This window comes from Morus notabilis, unplaced genomic scaffold (genome assembly GCF_000414095.1).
Source record: "Morus notabilis unplaced genomic scaffold, ASM41409v2 Scaffold70, whole genome shotgun sequence".
NCBI lineage: Eukaryota > Viridiplantae > Streptophyta > Magnoliopsida > Rosales > Moraceae > Morus > Morus notabilis.
Genome location: NW_010365594.1, coordinates 337,106 through 359,124, shown reverse-complemented (window position 1 = coordinate 359,124; position 22,019 = coordinate 337,106). Strand labels below are relative to the sequence as shown.

General features: G+C 32.1%; 1 protein-coding gene across 2 annotated transcripts; it reads left to right on the top strand.

The window, feature by feature from the left end:
- Positions 1-6: 6 nt before the first annotated feature.
- On the top strand, positions 7-3,147 carry LOC21398358 (SNAP25 homologous protein SNAP33). 2 transcript variants are annotated; one of them, XM_024172393.1, is made up of 6 exons: positions 7-128; positions 918-1,541; positions 1,784-1,877; positions 2,071-2,198; positions 2,426-2,523; positions 2,696-3,147. In XM_024172393.1, the coding sequence occupies exons 2-6, from the start codon at positions 1,041-1,043 to the stop codon at positions 2,793-2,795; spliced, it is 921 nt and encodes a 306-aa protein (XP_024028161.1). In that variant the 5' UTR covers positions 7-128; positions 918-1,040; the 3' UTR covers positions 2,796-3,147. The 2 variants fall into 2 exon arrangements, with proteins under 2 accessions (XP_024028161.1, XP_010106653.1); XM_010108351.2 differs by lacking the exon at positions 7-128 and having other exon boundaries at positions 910-1,541.
- The last annotated feature ends 18,872 nt before the right edge of the window (positions 3,148-22,019 follow it).

Here is a 22,019-nt window from a genome sequence, read left to right as displayed (position 1 = left end):
CTTTCCCTCTCTAAAAACTCTCTCTCTCCTCCGAAGATAAACTTTCCGCTTGGTCGCCTTGTCTGATAAACTCGTCTTTGAGTTCTCCCCAGATTCTATCCTACAGTTGCTGCTCTTCCCTCTCTCAGGTACCCAATTCCTTTTCCTTTCACCTCAATCGATTTTCTTAGGGTTTCTCTAATTTTCACTTGGGTTTTCTCCTTTTTTTATTTTTTGTTCATATCGTACGGCCAACTTCAATTCCGTTTCGTTGGCCCCTCAACTTTCTGTTTGGTTGCCCGGAAAAAGGGAAAAAAAATTCAAGGAAATGGAAAGAAAGCGAAGAAATTGACTTTTTTTTTTTTGGCCGTGGTTGTTAAGAATGGAGGAAGTCTATTCAATCAAGTCAAATTGTTCTTTTGATCTTGCCAAAGGTTCATGTTTTCTGAAAATTAAATGATGGAGAATTAATGACCTAGAATTTTTCTGGTTAGATTTTGTTTCTTTAATAAATTTCACCTGTTAAATTACTCAAATTGCCTCAAAATAGCAAGAAACAAAATCTGTAGTTGATTTACAATTTAGCGATCATCTTGGTTATATCATTTCCACTTCATTTGTACGCTCCAAATCCATGGTTATCATATATGTTCCCCGCTTTTCTTTTTCTTTTTCTTTTTTTTTTTTTTTTTGGTATCCAAATCTATGATTCTGGAACTGGGTCCTGTTTTCTTGTCTTTTTTTCTTCTTTTTGAACCGTTATAACAGTGTTTTTTAGAAAGCTTTGAAAAAAATAGATCGTTGAAATATTTTGCCTGGGTTTTTTTCAACACTTCTCAAAGAATTCTTTTTCAATCTGCTTTGCCAACATTGATGCTCTTTTTCCCCCCTTCTAGGATTATCTAACAAATTGGTTTTGCATTTTTCCGCTTTTTCAGGATTTGTTGATTCTGTACAGAATTCATTTGCATCAATAATTGTTTAGTATCCATCAAGATCTTTTGATCTTCTTCCCCATTGCCTTAACAAATTAAAATACTGTAAATTTCACCCGCCGAAAGATGTTTGGGTTAAAGAAATCTCCTCTAAAGTTTGGCAAACATAACACGGTTGACCCTGTATATCCTAATCCTTCTCGCACGAACCCATTTGACTCTGATGATGAAATTGAGACCAAGCCAAAACATAATTCCTCGAGGAGGACTTCTTCTGAGCCCACGTTGTTTGTACCGGAATCCAGCACCAACCCTTTTGATGATGATGATCAAGGAAGAGGAACAACGTCGTCTTTGTACTCGCACTCATCCACTTTGGCAGCAAGGAACAAGTACAAGAACGATTTCCGCGATTCGGGAGGATTAGAGAACCAATCGGTGCAAGAATTGGAGGACTATGCAGTGTACAAGGCCGAAGAGACTACAAAGTCTGTCAATAACTGCCTGAAGATTGCTGAGGATATGAGAGAGGATGCTACGAAGACTTTGGTTCTCTTGCATCATCAGGGTGAGCAAATTACCAGGACCCACACAGTTGCAGCTGACATTGATTATGACCTTAGTCGGGTAAGTTTCTATATGTGAAATCGAACTGTAATTAGAGAACAAACAATGATTTTTCTGTATGCCATATTAAATAATAGACTTATGCCTTGTGGTTAATAAATTGAGAAAGAATGAAAATGCTTCTTTTTGCATTTGTTTTTCTCTGAAAACAACCGTTACAACTTTATTAATGTAGTCTCAGTTTCTTTGATGATACTTCAAGTAAAATGCATAATTTAACGATAATGATTGCATTATTCCAGGGTGAGAAGCTTCTAGGAAGCCTTGGGGGCATCTTCTCAAAGACTTGGAAGCCTAAGAAAACCCGTCAAATAAAAGGCCCTGTTATAGTAGGAGGTTAGCTATTTATATTAGTTTCATATATCTGGCTCGTTATGATCCTTGCTGCTTAAGCTTAACCGTAATAATAAGACCACAGTTTTGGAAAAATATGGAAAAGCAGATTGTTGCTTGAATTATGTTACTCTTTTCTGTGCATAGTTTCTTTTGCTGCCTGTTTCTTATACGCTTGCATCACTTGAATTTTTAGATGATGTCCAAAGGAAAGTCGCTCACATGGAGCAGAGGGAGAAATTGGGGTTGGCTCCTCTCCCCAAGGCACGGACAAAGGCACAAACACTGCACCCTGAACCAACAGATGCTTATCAGAAAGTCGAGGTTCGTATATCAAGTCCTTAGTTTTTCAGAGCGTCAAAAGTGGTCTTTGCAGTTGACATTAGGTGGTTTTAACCCCATTTATTTTAATTGTTAAGTATGTAGAAATGTCATTTTGAAAAAAAGAAAAAAAAAATCTAGTGTAAATCTGAATTCAGCTTCCAAATTTGTAGAGTATTCTTTCTTATTTTCTGATCCTCACATCTTCATTCCTGATCGCCTTATACCAGGTAGAAAAGGCAAAGCAAGATGATGCACTTTCGGACTTAAGTAACATGTTGGGAGAGTTGAAGGATATGGCTGTTGACATGGGAACTGAAATTGAGAGGTCAGTTGCAATGATGATGGCACAAAGATCTCTGCATCTTCTATGAATTCTGTGTGACAAAAAAGGCCATGTTTTTTTTCTTTTCATCCTGTTAACAAGGCACAAGGCTTAATGTTTTTGTTCGACTAGTGCCAAAACATTTCTAATTGAGATTACTTTGTGAACTTTGCAGGCATAACAAGGCTCTGGATCATATGTATGATGATGTTGATGAGCTGAATTACCGCGTTAGAGGTGCCAACGAGCGTGGTCGTCGTTTGCTTGGCAAGTAAAGAGCATGCATGGTGGTTATTTTACTTCCTGGAATGCTGCCTGCTAATTCTTGCTTTGCCTCCTTCCGGCCGCTCTATTCCATCTGGATTTAGATAATCTTCTCTTCTTTTTCCCTTGTATTTGAACTTTGTATACGCTGTTAAAACACAGTTATTCTTCTTGTCTGTAATTGATTTGAGGCTTTACATTGTTTATATTCCACTATCTTTTGGGACTTGGGGCTTGAAAATGGTCAGAAAATTGTTACAATCCCCTTGGGTAGAACTCATCCTTAAAAGCTAGCTTATAGGGAGAGGGTGTTCAAGTGGTTATGAACCCATATGTTAAAACTCATACTTTAACACTGTGAAACTTAACTAGGATAGAACTTATCTTTAAAAGTTAACTTTTAGGGAGAGGGTGTCAAGGTGGTTATAAACTCACATGTTAAGTTCATATTTTAACAATGTGAGGACTCAATTAAGATCCGAACAAAAATTTATCAACATCATAGCAAAAACGAAATATGGACTATGGAGGGGAGAAAAGGAAAGACTCTTTTTGGAGATAACCTATTTGTTCTGCCAAGGAAAGATCATCAAGTACTTGGAAGCGAAATTTTTTACTGAGTCTGATAGATGATAGATTATAGATACTTGAATGATAAAACGTTTAAACAGAACTTCTTCAAATGCTATTATGCTGATTCCAAAAACCATCAAGTATTGTGCTGATCTTAATAATTTAGATTTACATGTCAAGAAGCTTATAATTAACTGAAATCCCTTGTGCTTAATTTACGTTCGAGTCTTGTATTGTTAGCTGAAGATGGAGGAATTTCGTCCTCTTTTTCTTTTCTTTTTTTTCCCCCCCATAGGTGAGTAAGGGAATTTTAGATTTGGATTCAAGGAACTTGGGGATTCTTTGTATGTTTTCAATTGCAAAGGTTGCCTTTACTAGGTTAGGTTGAAATTTTTTGAAAGAGTGAGCTGAAAACGACACCAGCAACAAAAAGAAGCTTAAAAACGACATTTGAAAAGAAGACCTGAGGTCGAAGATTTCAAAAAATATATATATTTCAAAAAAAAAAATCTAACATAAAGATAGGTGATAAATTAAAAAACTTTACGCAGGTGTTTCGGAGTGTTATAACATTTTTTGTAACACTGACGATTAATTATAACGATTATGTGCAAAAACGTCAAAGTAATTAAGCAGGAAATAATAGTGCATAAACGTCAAAATAAACAAGCAGTAAATAATAGTGCAAAAACATAAAGAACACCATAAATTAGTAACACAGTTCGGTGCGCACACCTACATCTGTAGGGCCACGTCCAAAAAGTAAACATTCACTAAGATAAAATGATTACAAGCACCGCTCGGTCTTACACACTCAAAGATTTCCTCTTGATGTTGTCGCCGCAGTAGAGAATCCTCTTAGTGGTCTTGTCTAGCGAGCATTATTCATTTTTAAATTGCTCGACGAACTTCTTTTGACTGACAGTGGGCTTTCTCTTGAAAGCAACAAGTTCTTCTCCCGAAGAACAATCTTCACACAAACAGCAACAAAACTCATACACAGAGCTCACTGTCTGAAAATATTTTTCTCTCAATACAAGCCACATGCCCACATTCAACACACCTTAACCAAAAGATACGCGCAACACCATAAGCCGTGAATAGACTTTTTCTAAGTATTTTTCGCGATAATTGCATGCCAAGTGAGCTGCAAAAACACACCTTTAGAAGGCTTTTTAATATCACAAGAATCACTCAAAACAATCACCACGATTCTTTCCCAATAAATCCCCAAAGACTGCGCAAAGAACCTGGACCCAAAAGAGATCAAATTCAGATTACACAACCCTCACCTTCTTTTGAGTGCAAGACTTCCTTTTAAAACACAAATCTGAATCACACAAATAAATACCATATTCAGATTTAGCACCAATCAAATCTGAGAATTATCATGTAAATTCTAAACCGAATTTCCTCAGAAATTAAGCGGCCCATATATTCTCTTAAAGTCAAAATCCAAAACTTTCCAAAAGCACCACAATCTCAATCAATCACAGCCACCATGTTTCTAAAATAACTCCCACAAAATCTTCTTCAAAAACAAATCGATTAAGCTACAAATATTGTAGTACCAAATCCACCAAAACACCAAATCTACTCCCTTCCAATTAAAGCCGAGAAGACCAATTTAATCCTTTCTAAAATTAAAGTCAAACAACTTTTTCTCTTCTTCATAACTCGATCCTCAAATCTGCACCATAATCACATTATAGTACTTATTTTTAAGTTTATAGACACGTTGCCCAAACATGCCAACTAGACAAAATACCTAACATCAATATATATAAGAATTATAACTGTCTGAAAAAATGCAACATGCAATGGTGTATTAATAGTATTATGCACAATTTCGCAAAGTCGTTGTAGGAGTGAAAAGAATTATCAGTACAAAAATGAAAAACTTAAGCTAAAAAGATTACAAATAAAACTGTTTCAAAATAATATAAAACACAAGAAGGTGAATAGTTTTCCATAAATCAAATGAAGATTAAAATTAGTATGGGGATATAAGAAGGTTAAATTAGGTATTGTAAAAATAGTATGTGTAAAAGGACATATTTTACATATCTTTATTAACAAAGTATTAATTAATGTGGGTATTTATAAATTTTTGGGGTTCAAATATAACCACTCTTTTCTTTATTCCAATTTACAATTTAAAGATATGATTCAATACAAACAATTATTCATGAAAACTATATAAAAAATATCATTCTTTTACTTGTGTCCCAAGAACTTTTAAGTCATTCTTACTTTACTCCCCTCTTTTACTTTAAAAATCCCACATTACTCATTGACTTTGAAAGTAGTACCACTTAACCTCTTTTATTAGAATTTCTGTTAAAAATAAAATAAAGAAAAAATGGAGTAGTGCAGCAACATGTTCTTTAGCTTAGATCTCCCGTGAAAAACAAGTGGGAAAAGATGACATGGCTGCACCTAAGTTCTCTTTTTTTTTTTGTATGTTATTGACAAACGACCTAACAAAAGGGGTTGGAGTAATACAAAATTCAGATAGTAAAATGGGAGACCTTAAAATTTGAGGGGTAGAGATGAGATTCATCATTTTAAAAATGTAAATGAAACCAAAACTAAATTTTAAGCATATGTCTAAGAAAATGTAAAGACTAAAGTTTAGGGTTTTGAACTTAGACTGAGTAAGGTTCTGTTTGGTACGATGGATGAAGAGAATTAGAAGAATGAAGAATGTGAAGGATGAAAAGAATTATTGTAATTCGAGTTGAAATGTGATTTTATGTAAGAGTTTTTTACTGTAGCAAAAAAATTAGATGTGATTGTTTGTGAGAACTTTTTACTGTAACAAAACTCAAATTCTAAACTCGAATCAACGAAATGAACGGGACCTAAAGTAATACTTATGGTGTTTGATAGGAGGGATAGAAGTGTTAAAACTATTTTTAGCTCATTTTTTGAATTTTTTCTAGAAATTGACTTTGACCCGCTCATGATTAACCTGGCCTAGCTCTAGACCCGTTGAGCTGGGCCTTTTATCCTCTCTAAGCTGGGACTTCTATCCTGTCACGTACGGATCATCTTGAACCGATCCATTTCTCTTTTCGGCTTGTACGGGTGGAGCCTATCCTCTAGTTAAAGTTAATTAGTTCAGAAAAAATAGTAAAAATTTAGACTCAACTATTTTAATGGTAAGTTCATTAATTCTCTAAACAATGAGGGAAATGTTATAATTACGGGATCAATAAAAATTAATAGCATAATCTTTAGAAAATATTTATAAATTTTAAATATCATGTTACAGATACCAAAATTGCCACTTTTAAAATTGTAAACCAAAAAAGTGATACTAAATTTAGTTTTTGTTTTATATTTACCGTTTCATCTAAAAAAACACTTTCACTTATGCTCAAAAGAAGAAAAAATAGCTCTCTCTTCCAAAATAATAATAATAATAATAATAATAATAATAATGATTTAACAGTCACTTATTCGTGTTTATTACTTACCAACTGATTCGGGAAATTGAATTCATAATTTCGTGGAATATCAATTCTGATCCTTGTATTAAATTTCGTCTCGGCAGAAATTAGTAGTCTCTGATTATAATCCGAGATTCTTTACTTTGCAGTTGAAATTTAACGGAGAGTGTTTTTATTCAGAGAATTTCTATTTCATAAATCCTCAATCAAAACAATAGACATTTAATTTCACACTTTAATCCAATTATTAATGTATGGAGTGTCCTAATGCACCTCAAAAATACATATGATCCAAATACAAGTGCCATCTAACTTTCACGTTCATTTTCAGAAATTTAAAATGACGAATTTTTCAAACATTACAGCTAGCCATACAATTGCTTTAGGAGTAGCTGCTGGGCTCGAATATCTACACAGCCATAATCCACGTATAATTCACAGAGATCTTAAGCCTGATAATATCCTTCTCGATGATAACATGGAAGCTAGAATTCTTGCGAAGCTAAAATTACACATGTAAAAAAAAATTGAGTTGATTAGTAAAGGTATACTAAAATGAAGGATTAACTCATTGGAACAGAGAAGCAAAATATTGTCGGAATACATTTGAATTAACCTATTTTAAACAAAAGTGTGGATTTAAGATTGAATGGAAAGAAAAAAACTCTCATAAAAAAATTTCACAGCATTAATAAATAGGGAAGAGGGGGATAGTTGCCAATAAATAACAATGAAAATTTACACAAGAGAAAGAACCATACGACCAACATCAAAACAAGAGAGACAAATAAAATAATCCCCTATATACTGATATAGATGTACATAAGAATTGAGGAATATGAACTGTAATTATGAAAGAAACCAGAAAACAAACAAATAGCATAACAAGAAAATGAATCAATTTGAATAACAGATGCCGAATTCATAATATATATTACGTTAAACCAGAACCAAGCAGAGTGTGAGCCAAAGTGCGTAAAGGATCAAACAATTACGTTAAACTTGTAATCAGAGAAAAAGAAGAGAGATAAATGCATACTAGCATATATACATGAGCAAATAAATAACAAAACAATCTGGAGTTAAGAAAATCTGCCACGAATAAGTACTATTTTGATGAAATTTTGAAAACAAAGAAAAATAAAGTGTTAATTCGTTAGTGCTTGGAGGAACCACAAAACAAAGATTAATGTAATGTTTGTTTCAAGAGTTCGTCCTAGTTCTGAATCATGGTTCTTGGTTCTTTATAATGTCTTTCTCTAACAAAAAATTTGAATTTCAAAAATCAAAATCACGAATCATGGTTCTAAATCCATGAACTAAACGTCTCATAACAAATCAACTTAATTAGAAGAAAAATAAGAACAACCGGCACACCAATTGATGTAGCGGAAACTTGATTAAAGAAAAAGCGAAATAATAAATAAAGGGGTATTCAACTGAATTGGTTTCCAATAGAGTCGGCTTTTGCAATTCTAGAAATTAGAGGGAGGGTGGAGAGAGAGAGTGGTATGAGAGAGAGAGAGAGAGATAAGAAAGAGAGTTATACCTTCCAGCAGTTGAGGGATGCTGAAGAACATCATTAATATTCCGATCTCAGTCGATACTTCGAATTAACTACTTCAAATATTGCCTTGATCACCAATTATATTTATATTTATATTTATGGAACCAAATATCTCTTATTTATCAGTACACTACTTGCAACATACGCTAGCTCTCAAACTCTCAGTCTCAGCACAACTTGAGAGTCATCACTTAATTTATGTCTAAAGTGCTCGGAAGAAGAAGAAGAAGAAGAAGAAGAAGAAGAAGAAGAAGAAGAAGAAGAAGAAGAAGAAGAAGAAGAAGGATAGTATATACAAAAATGATTTTGTTGTAAGTGACAGAGAGGAATGTGCTTTAGTTGTACGTGTGTGTCGTTTGTTCTATTTCCATGTTTATGTACGTGCTATTTTTGTATAATTATTGATTGTTTCAATCGTAAATATATATGTGAGAAAGATAAATGACCTTATACGTCTCCCTCTCCCTTTAATCCAAATAATTATGCTTTTTTCTCTATTTTTTTTTTTTTTTTCCTGTTGAAAGAAGTTTTTCAAGGCAGAAATTAGACTGTTAACGTAAAGATAGGTTTTCTCATATTTGTTAATAAAGTTAAGGAGACGTTTACGTACCACGTGAATGTGCAGTGTCAGTTAAGGCCCGTGATCTTTTCTTTTTTCTTTTTTTTTTCCTTTTTTTTAAGGGAAATCCGTCACAATTAAATATCAAATCTCATCTTAAACTAAACCAAATTAATTTGAGGTTATTTATGATTTAGATATCTATCTTTCTTTTTTCATTTGAAATTTTAATTTGTGAGATCTTTTAACATGTTAAAAAAAAATATATATATATATATATATATGATCATTAATATTATAGAGGCACTTGAAAATTGATGAGAAACCTACTTCTTCTTCCAAATTTTTCTTTTCTTTTTTCTCTTCTTCACTAGAAATTACTGATCTCACAATTATTGTACTGATCACGAAACAATCCAAAACTGCTCACAATCAATAATATTTCGAAAGAAAGAATTACACAAACAACCCATAAAGGCTGCAAGAAACACAGTAGCACCAAAGCAGAAAGTAAACCCCGCACGCTTCAACCGATTGTATTTTTTTTTTTTTTTTTGGAGAATAATATTTAACCGATTGTTGCACCAACCAGTAAATCTCTTATTTAATGAATAATGATTAATGACCGTGCGAATTAAACGACCCAACGTTTGGATTTTAGAGAGATAGTTAACGGCCATTGAATTAAAATGGTGTTTTCCAAATCTTTGTCCATTCCGAGTAGCCTCTGTTCGGGTAATTTCTTCCTTGTTTTACGCTTATATCTTCCTCTGCAACAGTTTCTTGTTTTTTTTTTAAATAAAAAGAACCTATAATAATCACTATTTCCTTCGATGAAATTTCTGTGTAATTGTGTAATTAATGCTATGTTTGGTAGGATTGATTGAAAAGAAAAAGGAAAGAGAAGTAAAATACTTAAGTTAAGTGAAGAAGTAAAATGGTTTTATCTCATATTGTTTAGTAAAATATAAAGAAAATGTTAAATTTAAGGTATTTTATAATAATATTTCAATACAAATAAAAATATGATGAATAGAGAATGTTAAAATTGTTATTTTACATATTATTTTTTTGTCAAATTTTTTCCCTCTTCTTTTCTTTTCAAAGTTAGAGGATTAAAAATTAGTGGGCCCCATATATTTTTATTTTCCTTCCTTCCTCGTTTCCTCTCTACCAAACAAGCTAAAATTTCATTTTTCTCTACAAAATCATTTCTCTATTTTCTTTTCTCTCTCTTTTCCACCCTACCAAACACAAGAATGGTGATTACTTTTAAATATGTCCATTTTGAAAAGAATTAGAGGTGCGTTCATGTGAGATTAAATTTATATTCTCCGCTAGTAAACGGAGTAATGTAGAAGATAATTGAAGTAATATTGTCTCTTTTAAGCGAGTATAAAGAGAAATCATATACTTCCAATGTGTGAAGCAATAGTATTTCTAATGCAAACTTTCCACAAGCTATACTCGGAGAGGTATACAATATAAATAATGTATATGAATAATGTTAGAGACAACATCTATAATCTTAATATTTTTGTTACTAACTTACGTAGCATGTTACCACATAAGTTAGTACATAATAGTTAATATTAGAGTCGGTATCTCTAACTGTATAAAATGTTTTAGACAAAAGAAATGATAAAGATGACAGTAATAAAGACAGGCTAATTTTATTGGGTACTTTTATTTTTCCAATTTGGTAATTTTACCACTGGAAATTTTATGAGGAAAAAAAAAAAAAACGATAGCAAAGTAATGAAAAGATGCAAAATGGTAAAACAATAAGCATAAAAAGAATGAAAGGAAAAAAAAAAAAAATCCATGCAACTTTTTAAAGAATATAATAAAAATAAAAATTCTAATTAATTGTTTTACCGTTGATAATAAAATAACAAATCAAAATAAAATGATGGATGTGACAAAGAAAAAATGAAGTAGTCAAGAATTAATAATCTCATGGAAATAGGTGGGGGAATTTTAAAATAATAGGGGTGTGAAAAATAAATTATTCATTTTAAAATTATGTGAGATGTGTATTTAAAAAGAGATATGGAGAGTAAATAAGGGTGTATAAATAGAACCACCCGTTATTAATTTACGAATTTTGAGAATTTAGGGCTATTTTCTAATTTTGAAAAAAAATAACATATTTATTTATTTAATAGAACATAATAATTATTAGTAACATTGTATTCCGCTAGTACCTATATTTATAATTTTTTAAATAAAAAAGATAAATATCACACTTATGTGGTAAATATCGTATTTACGAGATAAACTAACAATCAAAAAACCCAAATTTAGAAGCAGGACCGTAGTCATTACTCTACTCCATCGTTGATTCAATGTTACAGAATTCATGCAAAACTAAGTTAAATTCAAAACCTATTGTTTTTTTTTATCGTTGACGAAAGATTTTCTTTTACAATCTTTAGTTATAAGTCTATGCTCACATGGGATGTCTGTCCTTTTATGAATTAATTCCTACTTAATAGACTAGTAAATCTAAAATTTCAAAACCTACTTGAATTATCTCATCCTCTTACAACACCTTGCTGGAACTATTAGGGTGAAATATTATTGAAAAGGTTCAATTACTAGTCGCCCGGGTAATGTTGAAATTAGCTATATTAAGATTATTTCAAACAATAAACTTTGTACATATAATATCGCTCGTTTGTTCACATGTTATTTTTTTTTTTATATACTTATGTGACACTTAATGTTATATGTGTTGGATTTTATTTTTTTTAATGTTACACGAAATCAAATTAAAACGTGTCACACACATTTACGAATGATATGAGTATATATATATAAATAAAAAAAAAAAAAAGAAATTACACATGCATGATCCGGCTACTGAAGTTAAGATAATTCTTAACAAGTTAATGAAAATAAGCAAATCCAACGCAAATGCTAGAGCCACATTGCGGAGTTTTGCTCTTGCGGGGGGCAATAATCGGGGCTCCATGAGAAGACCATTAATGTTGTGGAAAGATTGCGCAAGCCTGCAAGTGTTGAGGGTAATGGCTTCGTGACATTTGTTAATTGGTGATCCGAAGATGTTGATATCTACTATGTATGGAAAGGGTGCGGCTCAGTATCTCAATTTTTCTCCTGCCACTTTAATCAATCAAAATTATTTTAATTAATTTTTTTATTGATTCTCCTTAATTAAATCCTTTAAGTCTACCTTTAGTGGTTTATATTTTTCTTTTAATTATTTTCGGAATAGAATTAGAATAATAAGCTTCATGACCTTCCAAGACAAGTTTTTTTTTTTTTTTTTTTTTTTTTTTTTTTTTTTTTTTTTTTTTTTTTAAGTTTTCAAGAAAAGCGCAAGTTATCACATCAAACATGCATGTGGGTCCATAACAATTAAGTATTTTTTTTCTGTTTTTCTCTTTTAAGAAAAGACCATATCATATTAATGTTAGTCATGTGCATGCATGAAACTGCGTTCAATCAGTTGCTCTCGCCATGAATAGTCCAATAACCTGTCGTATAGCCAAATATGGTAAAACAATAAACTTATATAATTGTTTGATTTAGGGAATTATATATGAATCTACTTTTTCAAGTGCATTTTAATCGCATTTACAACCTGCCTTTCAGTCTTTACTACTTGCAAAATAGAAAAAAATAAAAAAACAAAAAAACAAAACAAAAAACAAAAACAAAAACTAACTCTCCATTCACACGAAGAAACACATTGTTGAGAGGACCGTGACTTGTCTGCCTTGTTTTTTCTTTTTTTTTTTTTTTTGGTGTTTTGAATGCTTAATGAGAAGCGAAAATTTCGTCTTTGTCAAGTATTTTGAAAAACTGCATTTTCTTTCTTAAATGAAAAAACTGCAGATTTCGTTGGCTGTGTTTTTGAAAGAAAAACTACATAATATTTATTTTATGGGATCTTTTTCAATATGCCAAACAGATTAAGTTTTTTGTTCGTTAGATCTATATAAAATTAAGTAAAAGTCAAAAAGTAGGCAGATTTAACGGTTAAAAAAATTTGTCTTACAAATACGATAGGCGTACTAAAAAAATCTTTTTTATTTTATTTACTTTATTTGGTTGTGAGTTTGAGGTGCGCTGGTGGCAGTAAAGGTTGGAGTTTTATTGAAAGGGAAGGAAGATGGTTCCACAATAAATTCTACCAGAAGCGGCAGTTGTGTAATATTTCTCAAATATATACTCTTTAATTTTCATTACCCTAATTAATAAGGATTGAATCATTTTAATGATTCAAGTTTTCAATTTCAGTTTTGTTACAGTTAAAATCTCTCACAAAAAGTCACATCTAATTTTTTCTGCTACAACAAAAGCTTTCACATAAAATCATATCTCAATTCGAATTGAAAACTCGAATCAGCGAACTAAACGAGGCCTCGTCATATTCTCAAGTGTTTACCGGGAATTTATAAATGAGGTGTGTGAAAAGTATCGCATTTTTGTCCTTAAAAGTAGTTTCATTTATATATGATTCAGTAACAACAAAATTTATTAAAAACAACTGTGAAGAGATTGGACGGAGGTGTGACAATAGATCCATCTATAACAAAATAACCACAACAAATTAAAAACTTCATAAAAAAGCATATTATATGGAGATTGTCACCTGCATTTATTAATTTTGACCGAAACATTACCCAAAAAAGTTTTCCAATAAAGAAAGCATTGTTGTTAATCCAAGTGTTTGTCAATTGTCATCCGGCTTGGATCATCCCTTCTAATATTAAAATTGAAAATAGTAAAAAAAAACAAGTTTCTCACTTTTTGCTTCAACCAACTCAAATACTGCCCACATAATTATAATTGCCATTATTAGCAACACATACAGTTTTTGTTGAATAGGTCATCATAAGAATTTGATTCAACAACACATTTTATATTTAATTTTTGTCAACCTCAATTAGATTGGAAATTTAGAGCAAAAATAAATATCTAATATGTAATTATCTATTATTTTTAGTTTGCTCACATTTGTCTTCATCAAGGTTTTTTTTTTTTTTTCTTTTGGTTTAATTTTAGGTGGGAGATTCAAAACTCTGCTCCTAATGATAGAGTAAAATGCGGAATTACTATTATATCATTCATGCAACTACTTAATCACCACACTAATTGAAGTATATATATTCTATTTATATTCTAGTTTGTCATTTATAGTTTCCCTTAATGCTTTTCTTGGACCCTTTTTTGAGTTCAGAAAAAAAAAAAAAAATAAAAAAAAAAAAAAAAAAAAAGACAAGAAGTGACAATTTGTTCCTTTTTCCCCCCCTAACCTATTAGAAGTCATGGTAATTCATGTTGTTGTTTTTTTTTTTTTTCAAATACTGATTGTCTGGAAATTTTGTAATGCAGAATGGTTTTGGGTGGTCAAATGTAGTAATGGCATTGTTAGAAGAGTTTGGGTGGCCTGAACATCTAAAGATCGACTGTTAACCTGCTTAGGGAGCAATGAATGTTTCTCTCACTCATTGCCATTTATTTAACAAAAAATAATAAGAAAGTTACATGACACTGCAATTAGAAATACAAGCTTGAGATTGGTCATTCACTAAGATCTTTGTCAAATTTTCTATCTTGCAAATAAACGAATATCATTTGTTATGTTGAAATACGAGCTTGTTGAAAAATTTCAAGGTTTTTTTATATTCATATTCAATTCCATTTTATGGAATATTTGAAGGGAAAATTTGTTTAGAAAGTCGTCATACTCAACTCCTTTCAAGTTCTTCAAGAGATCAGAGAAGGAAAGAAAAGATATTATTAGCAAGAACTTGAGCTAAGGATTTTTTTTTCTTATATAAAGCATTTAAAAAAAATCATAAATAATACCACTTTTAATTTTGTTTTGTGTCACTAATATGAAAATAGAATAATTTTATGGTAATCACTTGCTAATTTATTAATAATTAAAATTTTCGAGCTTCTAAACAATCTAGGGATGGCAATGGGGCCTCATACCTTACTTCATTTTTGCCCTCCATACCCACTTAAGACTCGAGAAATTTCTAATGAATTAACTATTCCCATATCCTACCTGTTTACCCGATATAAGAGTTAAAAAAATCAAAACTTCAACAATTGAAACTAAATTTGCAAAACAAACTAAATCAATAAAATACATTATTCTCTGGCAACTTATTGCTCCATCCTTCTTTAAGCATCATAGTTAACTTTATAAAAGTAATATTATCGGGTCGGGGACTCGGAGATTAATCCCTGTCGTCACTCCCATTCCCATATAATATCCGCCCTACGATGGGTGGGTAAGCAGTGACGGATGCATGTTCTGCACGTGCCCCACCGAAAGAAACACAAAAACTGATGTATATTTTATGTTATAAGCCCAAAACGAACTTGTATTTGCATCCGTTTTGAGATTGTGCTCCCACCTGACAGTAATCCAGTTAAACATCTTGGGTATTTTTCAAAGGGACTCTACTTTTTTGGGCTTTTATCCATTTTATTTTAGAGAAATCTGCTCATCTTACTTTAAAAAAATATGAGTCTGAATTTTGATTTTTTATTTTTGATTAATACCCTTTTGTTAATTAAAAAATATATTAATAAAAAATAAATGATAAAAATTAAGATCCATACACTTTTAAATGGTATTCGTCAAGATTTCTCTTTTATTTTACACAAGTCATCACTATATTATTTTATAGGCAAAATATTTTAAAAATTTACTCTTTTTTTTTAAGTTGAAGAGATTAGTTTTAATATTTAAATATGTATTTTTATTTTTAAAAATTGTAACAAATAGCATATTTATGAAACTAAATTGAGTGAATAGCAAATTTTAAAACTATTTTAAGTACACAGCAATTTATCATGTACATTTTCCATTTATAAAATGTAAAAAATCTTTATTTACGCGGGAAAAATATAATTTTACCAATCACAAAAAGAAAATGATGTGGAGAAAAAGGTCTTTCTACTAATCATAAAAAGATATTTACATGATAAACTAATATTTACTGTGAAATTTACTTCATTCTCCCTTTTATTTTTTACATTCATGTTTTGAAACATGAATAATACTCAAAATTTTATTAGTAATTAAAAAAGGATGGAAAATTTGATCTATTTTTTATTTTAATAAAAAAAGAAGGAAGAACAATATTATTCACAACCATGGATGTTCCATTCATCCAAGACTTCGAGAAGCAATAGTTAATTAAGAAACTAAATGCAAGTTTTTCACTTTTTTTTTTTTTTGTTATTTGTTTTATTTTTGCGGCCTTCACTTACATTGGTGCCTTATTCAGAGTTTACTCACTTTTAATTCATAGCCAAAAAGTCGACAAGTAACACACAGACAAAAGAGAGAAGTCCAAAGAAAAAGAAGAGAAAGCAATCAATCTCTTTTTTTTTTTTTTTTTTTCATCAAACATTTTCTCAAGCACTTGAAGGACACAAACGTATTGTGCCCATCCAAGCAACCTATGAACTCAACGAGGGTCCAAAGCACAATTATAAACAAGACCTCCATGAATCTTCTAAATCCTCCTTCGTTTCCCTGCTCCATTGCCTCCTTGACAACTCCGTTTAACCACGACACTATTTCCGTGTCAATCCATATGATGAAGCTTCTGACACTATTTCTTTCAGTAATAAGCAAAGTTCTACAGGTCTCACCTTATTTGAAGATAAAGAATGTATGTTTTGTTCTATGATCCTGATTTAGTAATAACCACGTAAAGACGATTCTTACCGAAGATGCTCCCTAAAATTCTAGAGAGAAGAGGGAGCTTCTCTTTAAGACTTTAATTTTTGCTATTACAAATAGTGTTGGAACATTAAGTCGGCGGGCCGGCCCGAGACCCAAATTTTTTAGGCTCGACGGGCAGGCCCAATTACCGGCCCGTCCAACACTACATTTTCGGGCTCGGGCTCGAGAATTTTTTTGAATTTTTCCGGCCAGGCCCAATTTGCCCGACCTGTCCGACTGCCCGAACTGTCCGAAAACCCGACCAACGATCAAAATTTCGACCGTTGGAGCCCAACCGACCCGAAGCCCGAAAAGACCGGTCCAACGGCTAGTTTTTTACCGTTACATGAATTTATGCTCAAACCCGAACCGCCGAAACCAAAAGTAGCCGTTGGATCCGAATTTGGGAAAAAAAATTAATTTTTTAACCCAAAATTTCCCTATAAATACCCTTATTCCCCACACATTTTCCTCACTCAAACTCTCTCAATCCCTCTCAATTTCTCTCAATCTCTCTCACCATTTTTCTAAAAATTATCACATTATTCTAAAGCTCTCTCTCTCTTAAATCGCTCTTATTTTTTTATAATGGATTCTTTTAGTTCTAGTGATATTCCCGTTAATACCCAACACAACGTGGAAGAATGACAATTTCTCACTAATGAATTTGTTACGCAGGAATCTAATAATCCGAGCCCTGGTGGGCGTACTGGAGGTCGTAGTCACAATGGTGGTGGACGTGAAGAAGCGGCGAGTGCAAGTCCAACTGCGTCTGCGAGTGTTGCAACCTCCGGGAGGAAATGTAAGCCCACCTCGACAGTTTGGGATCACTTCGACACAATTAAGGAGATTGACAATGAAGGTAACACTAAACATATAGCTCAGTGTAAATATTGTTTATCTAAATTACAAGGTGACACTATTCACAGCACCACACACTTGAGAAGACACTCCGAAAAGTGTCTTCAAAAGCTTAGCCAATCTGGCGGATCCGAACTCTGTCAAACACAATTATCTTTTGATCGCGCAACCGGTAATCTAACCACTTGGAAATACAATCGACAAGTAGATCGTATGGAAGTTGCACGAATGATAGCTGCTTTAGATCAACCACTTAGTTTTGTAGAGCATCTTAATTGGCAACGATATAATAAGGTTGTACATAATCCTAATACACAGTTCACTTCAAAAACTACTCTTAGGAAATATTTATTAAAATTATTTAAAAAAGAAAAAGAAGCATTAATAAACCTTTTACACTCGACTAGCAGGTGCGTTGCATTAACGGTAAATATTTGGTCTGCCGTTGTCAATAAAGATTATTTAACTGTAACCAGACATTACTTTAAAGGATTTGATTTAGATAAGAGAATATTAGGTTTTAAATGTGTTTTAGGATCACATAGCGCGGATTTAATATATAATATCATTTTAAATGTAATTAATGAATTTAGATTAAGAGATAAAGTAATGGCTATAACATTAGATAATGTTAGTGTTGATTTAAGTTTATTCGGTAACAATACTATTTTCCACCAACGTTGTGCATGTCACGTAATTAATTTAATAATTAAATCCGGTTTAAAAGAAATAGGTAATCACATTAAAGGAATTAGATATAGTCTTGCATGGATTCATGGTGGTAATCAAAGACAAGAAGATTAGTTTAGGTTCTTACAAGCATTAAATATACCTCCTAGAGCATTAGCGTTAGATATGCTTATAAGATGGAACTCAACTTATATAATGTTTCAACAATGCATCCCCTATAAGGATGTTATAATAAACTATATGTGTACAAAATTAAGAGTATGACATATAGACGCACATGATTGGTAAATTGCCGAAGTTTTATATCAATTTTTAAGTAGATTTCATGAAGTTACTCTAAGACTTAGTAGAACATATTACCCAATATTACTTTTAACTTTAGGTGAACTTTTAAGAATTAATATTTAATTTAGCGAAAATATGGAGGACCCAATATTAGGAGTTTCTATCCAATCTATGGAAAAGAAATTTAAAAAATATTGGTCTAAGTTGCTTTTGTTGTATGATTTAGGTACTATTTTTTATCCTAGATTAAAATTAGAAGGTTTAGAAAGTGATTTAGATAATTTAGGTGAATTTTTAGGCATCAATTATTCAGACCAATTTCCAATAATAAAGGAACAAATATATTCAATTTATAGTAAATATGATATTAGGTTTAGACGCACAAACTCTAGAGTACAGGAACCGCAACAACAAGACGAAAACCCGCATTTATTCTTGAATGTTTTCGAGTTGAAGAAAAAGAAGAAGACAACTCAAACAAAAGCTCGGAGTAGATCTTCATCAACAAGTGGCAGCGGCGGCGGCAGCTTCAACGAGCTAATGACGTACCTCAGTGAAGGCTGTAATCGACGGTATTAGAGAATCGTTTGACGTAGTTTAATGGTGGAGGGCACGGGCATTAATTTGGCCAATCCTAACTCAATTGGCAATGGATATATTTTTTATCCCAATCTCCACTATTTTATCCGAACAAGCCTTCAGTACGACAGGACGAATACTTGATGAACGTCGAAATGCATTGCAAAAAGACATTGTTGAAGCCTTGGTCTGCATTAAGGATTGGGATCGTGCCGATCAACGTCTACATGATACAATTTCACCGGTAAGTCAAGAATTGATCGATAAATTTAATCGATTAACATTTAATTTTGAAGACGATCCTTCAACTTTAAATTAAATTATGAATTTATAATTTGTAAATATGTATTTACTTTTGACATTGTAATTATATAACTTTCTTTGTAAGTTTGTAAAATTTATAATTTATCACAAAATGATTATACTCTTTTTTTCTTGCTAAGTTTTTATCCCAACTAGATTTTCTTGATAAGATTTTTAACAAGACAATCATGAATTACAAATTTAAAAATTAATATACAAAATTAATTTATTAAATTGTGTTAATAATGTCAGTCTGTTGAATGTTGATTTTAGTTTTTATATAATTTTAACACAAAATAACTTACTAATTATAAAGATTAAAAAATATTAAAAAAAAATTTCAGGTATTTCGGGCGGGCTCGGGCTACCCGGCTGAGCTCGGGCTACCCGGCTGAGCTCGGGCAGCCCAAGAGAAGCCCGCGGCCCGTTCACATGCATTTTCGGGCTCGGGCGGGCGGCCCGAAATTTTTGCGTGGATCGGGTAAGGCTTCGAGCAAAAACTCTGTATTTTCAGACAATCGTAGGCGGCCCGTCCAAAATTCCGGCACTAATTACAAACATGGGACCCTTTCACAAAAGAAAAGAAAACATTGATTATAAGTAAGAAAAGGTTTTTTACGAACTTAAAAATATTAGGCCAATTCCAAGAACGAATATTTAGATCCGCTATGCTTTGGGATAAATTAGTAACTCAAATAGTGTAATACATCAATAACAAATGAGTAATACTAAGAATGTCTTGAGGGGGTATACCTGTATGTTCATAGCACCAACAAGGATACCGATTTCTACTCATGTAACTCAAAAAAACCACACATAACATCAATGAAAAAGGGGTAGAAAGAAGAAGAAGAAGAAGAAGTTTCAATCAACTAGGAATGACTCAAGACAACCACACATAACAGAGAATAACTTTCTAGTTTAACTTTAAAAGCGGTACAAACCACACGTAACACTCCAATGAAAAAGGGGTGGAAAGAAGAAGAAGAAGAAGAAGAAGTTTCAATCAACTAGGAATGACTCCAGACAACCACACATAACAGAGAATAACTTTCTAGTTTAACTTTAAAAGCGGGGGACGGGGGGTGGGCGGGGGTGCGGGGAATGACCCAATAGAAAATACGGCACAAGAAATGACTCAACATTATTAATTTCCAAAAAGAAAATAATAAAAGTATCAGCCATAGCAAAAGAGATAAGAAAAGTCTAAGTTATAAATAATAGCAGGACTAAAACAGAAAAACTCAGCTAAGTCATTGTTTTGAGCTTCAGTAATAACAGGGTATATAAAAGAAATGACTATATATATACATATATATAATTATATGCATGACAGGAAGATTTACTTCCTGACATTACACTATTGAAAACACTTAAATGAATAAGAACATAAATTCGTATCCAATTTCAACACACATAATATCATTAGCTAGACAATCAAAGTGACAAACATAAGAAATTGAAAAACCAGATCAAAGCACCCCAAAGCGGAGACCAAATTGGATAGATTTGCACTAACAACCAGATAGAGAGCGGAAGCGACTGAAAAGCTTAAATGACACAGGGCATCTGACGGTGATAAGCAACGCAATGGCAATTGCCAATTTCCCAGTGGAAGAAATTGAAGAGGGAGAGAAGATCGTAAAGGGATATATATATATATATATATAGAGAGAGAGAGAGAGAGAGAGTTTAGCCAACCTCGATGATGTGTTATGCTTGTTGAGGATGTCCTCCGCACCTTTGATGGTGAGGCAGGAGATACAGGGTTTTTCTTCCATGGCGGAGAGAACGGCAGAGACAGATCGAAAATGGGAGAGAGAGAAAAGTCAAGGAGACAACCCAAACATTTTCCTAATTTATAATTCGTTAATTGTTCTAGGTTTGGTAAGTAAGTTTGAACAAAAAGTTTCAACAGACAATATTTGTGAGAGAATATTATATATTTCAATTGTGCTCAAAACTAAGAGCAATTAGAGGTTTGATTTTCCCACCATTTTTTCAGAAAAATAAAAACTAGATATTACATTATAATTTCTACAATTTTCTTCTCTCGTTTTTGTTTTCATTTTCGAGGCTTATATATTCAATAAATATTTTCAGAAACACAAGGAAATACACGGTTACCTTTTTTCAGAAAAAAAAAAAAAACTAGATATTACATTATAATTTCTACAATTTTCTTCTCTCGTTTTTGTTGTTTCCATTTTCGAGGCTTATATATTCAATAAATATTTTCAGAAACACAAGGAAATACACAGTTACCTTTTTTTTTTTTTTCTTATGCTCAACAATCCCTCTAGAAAGATAATCAAATGCATTTCCAAAAACGATCGCAACAATAATCGATAAATCTCATTTTCATTTTTATACTCAAAACAAAACCATTTCCTAAATGCTATCAAAGAGACCCTAACTATGCAGAAGGAAAAAAAGAAAAAAAAAACACACACACACACACACAACAGTAATGGAATTACTCAATGCATCATTTATATCAGTAAAACCCCAAAACTCAAACTTGTTCCTTTACTTCATAAAATCCGGGAAAAAAAATCCCAATTCTCAGATTTGAATCCCTTAAGAAAAAATCTTATAATCGAGGGCTACAAGAACTAACCCCAACAATAATGGAAC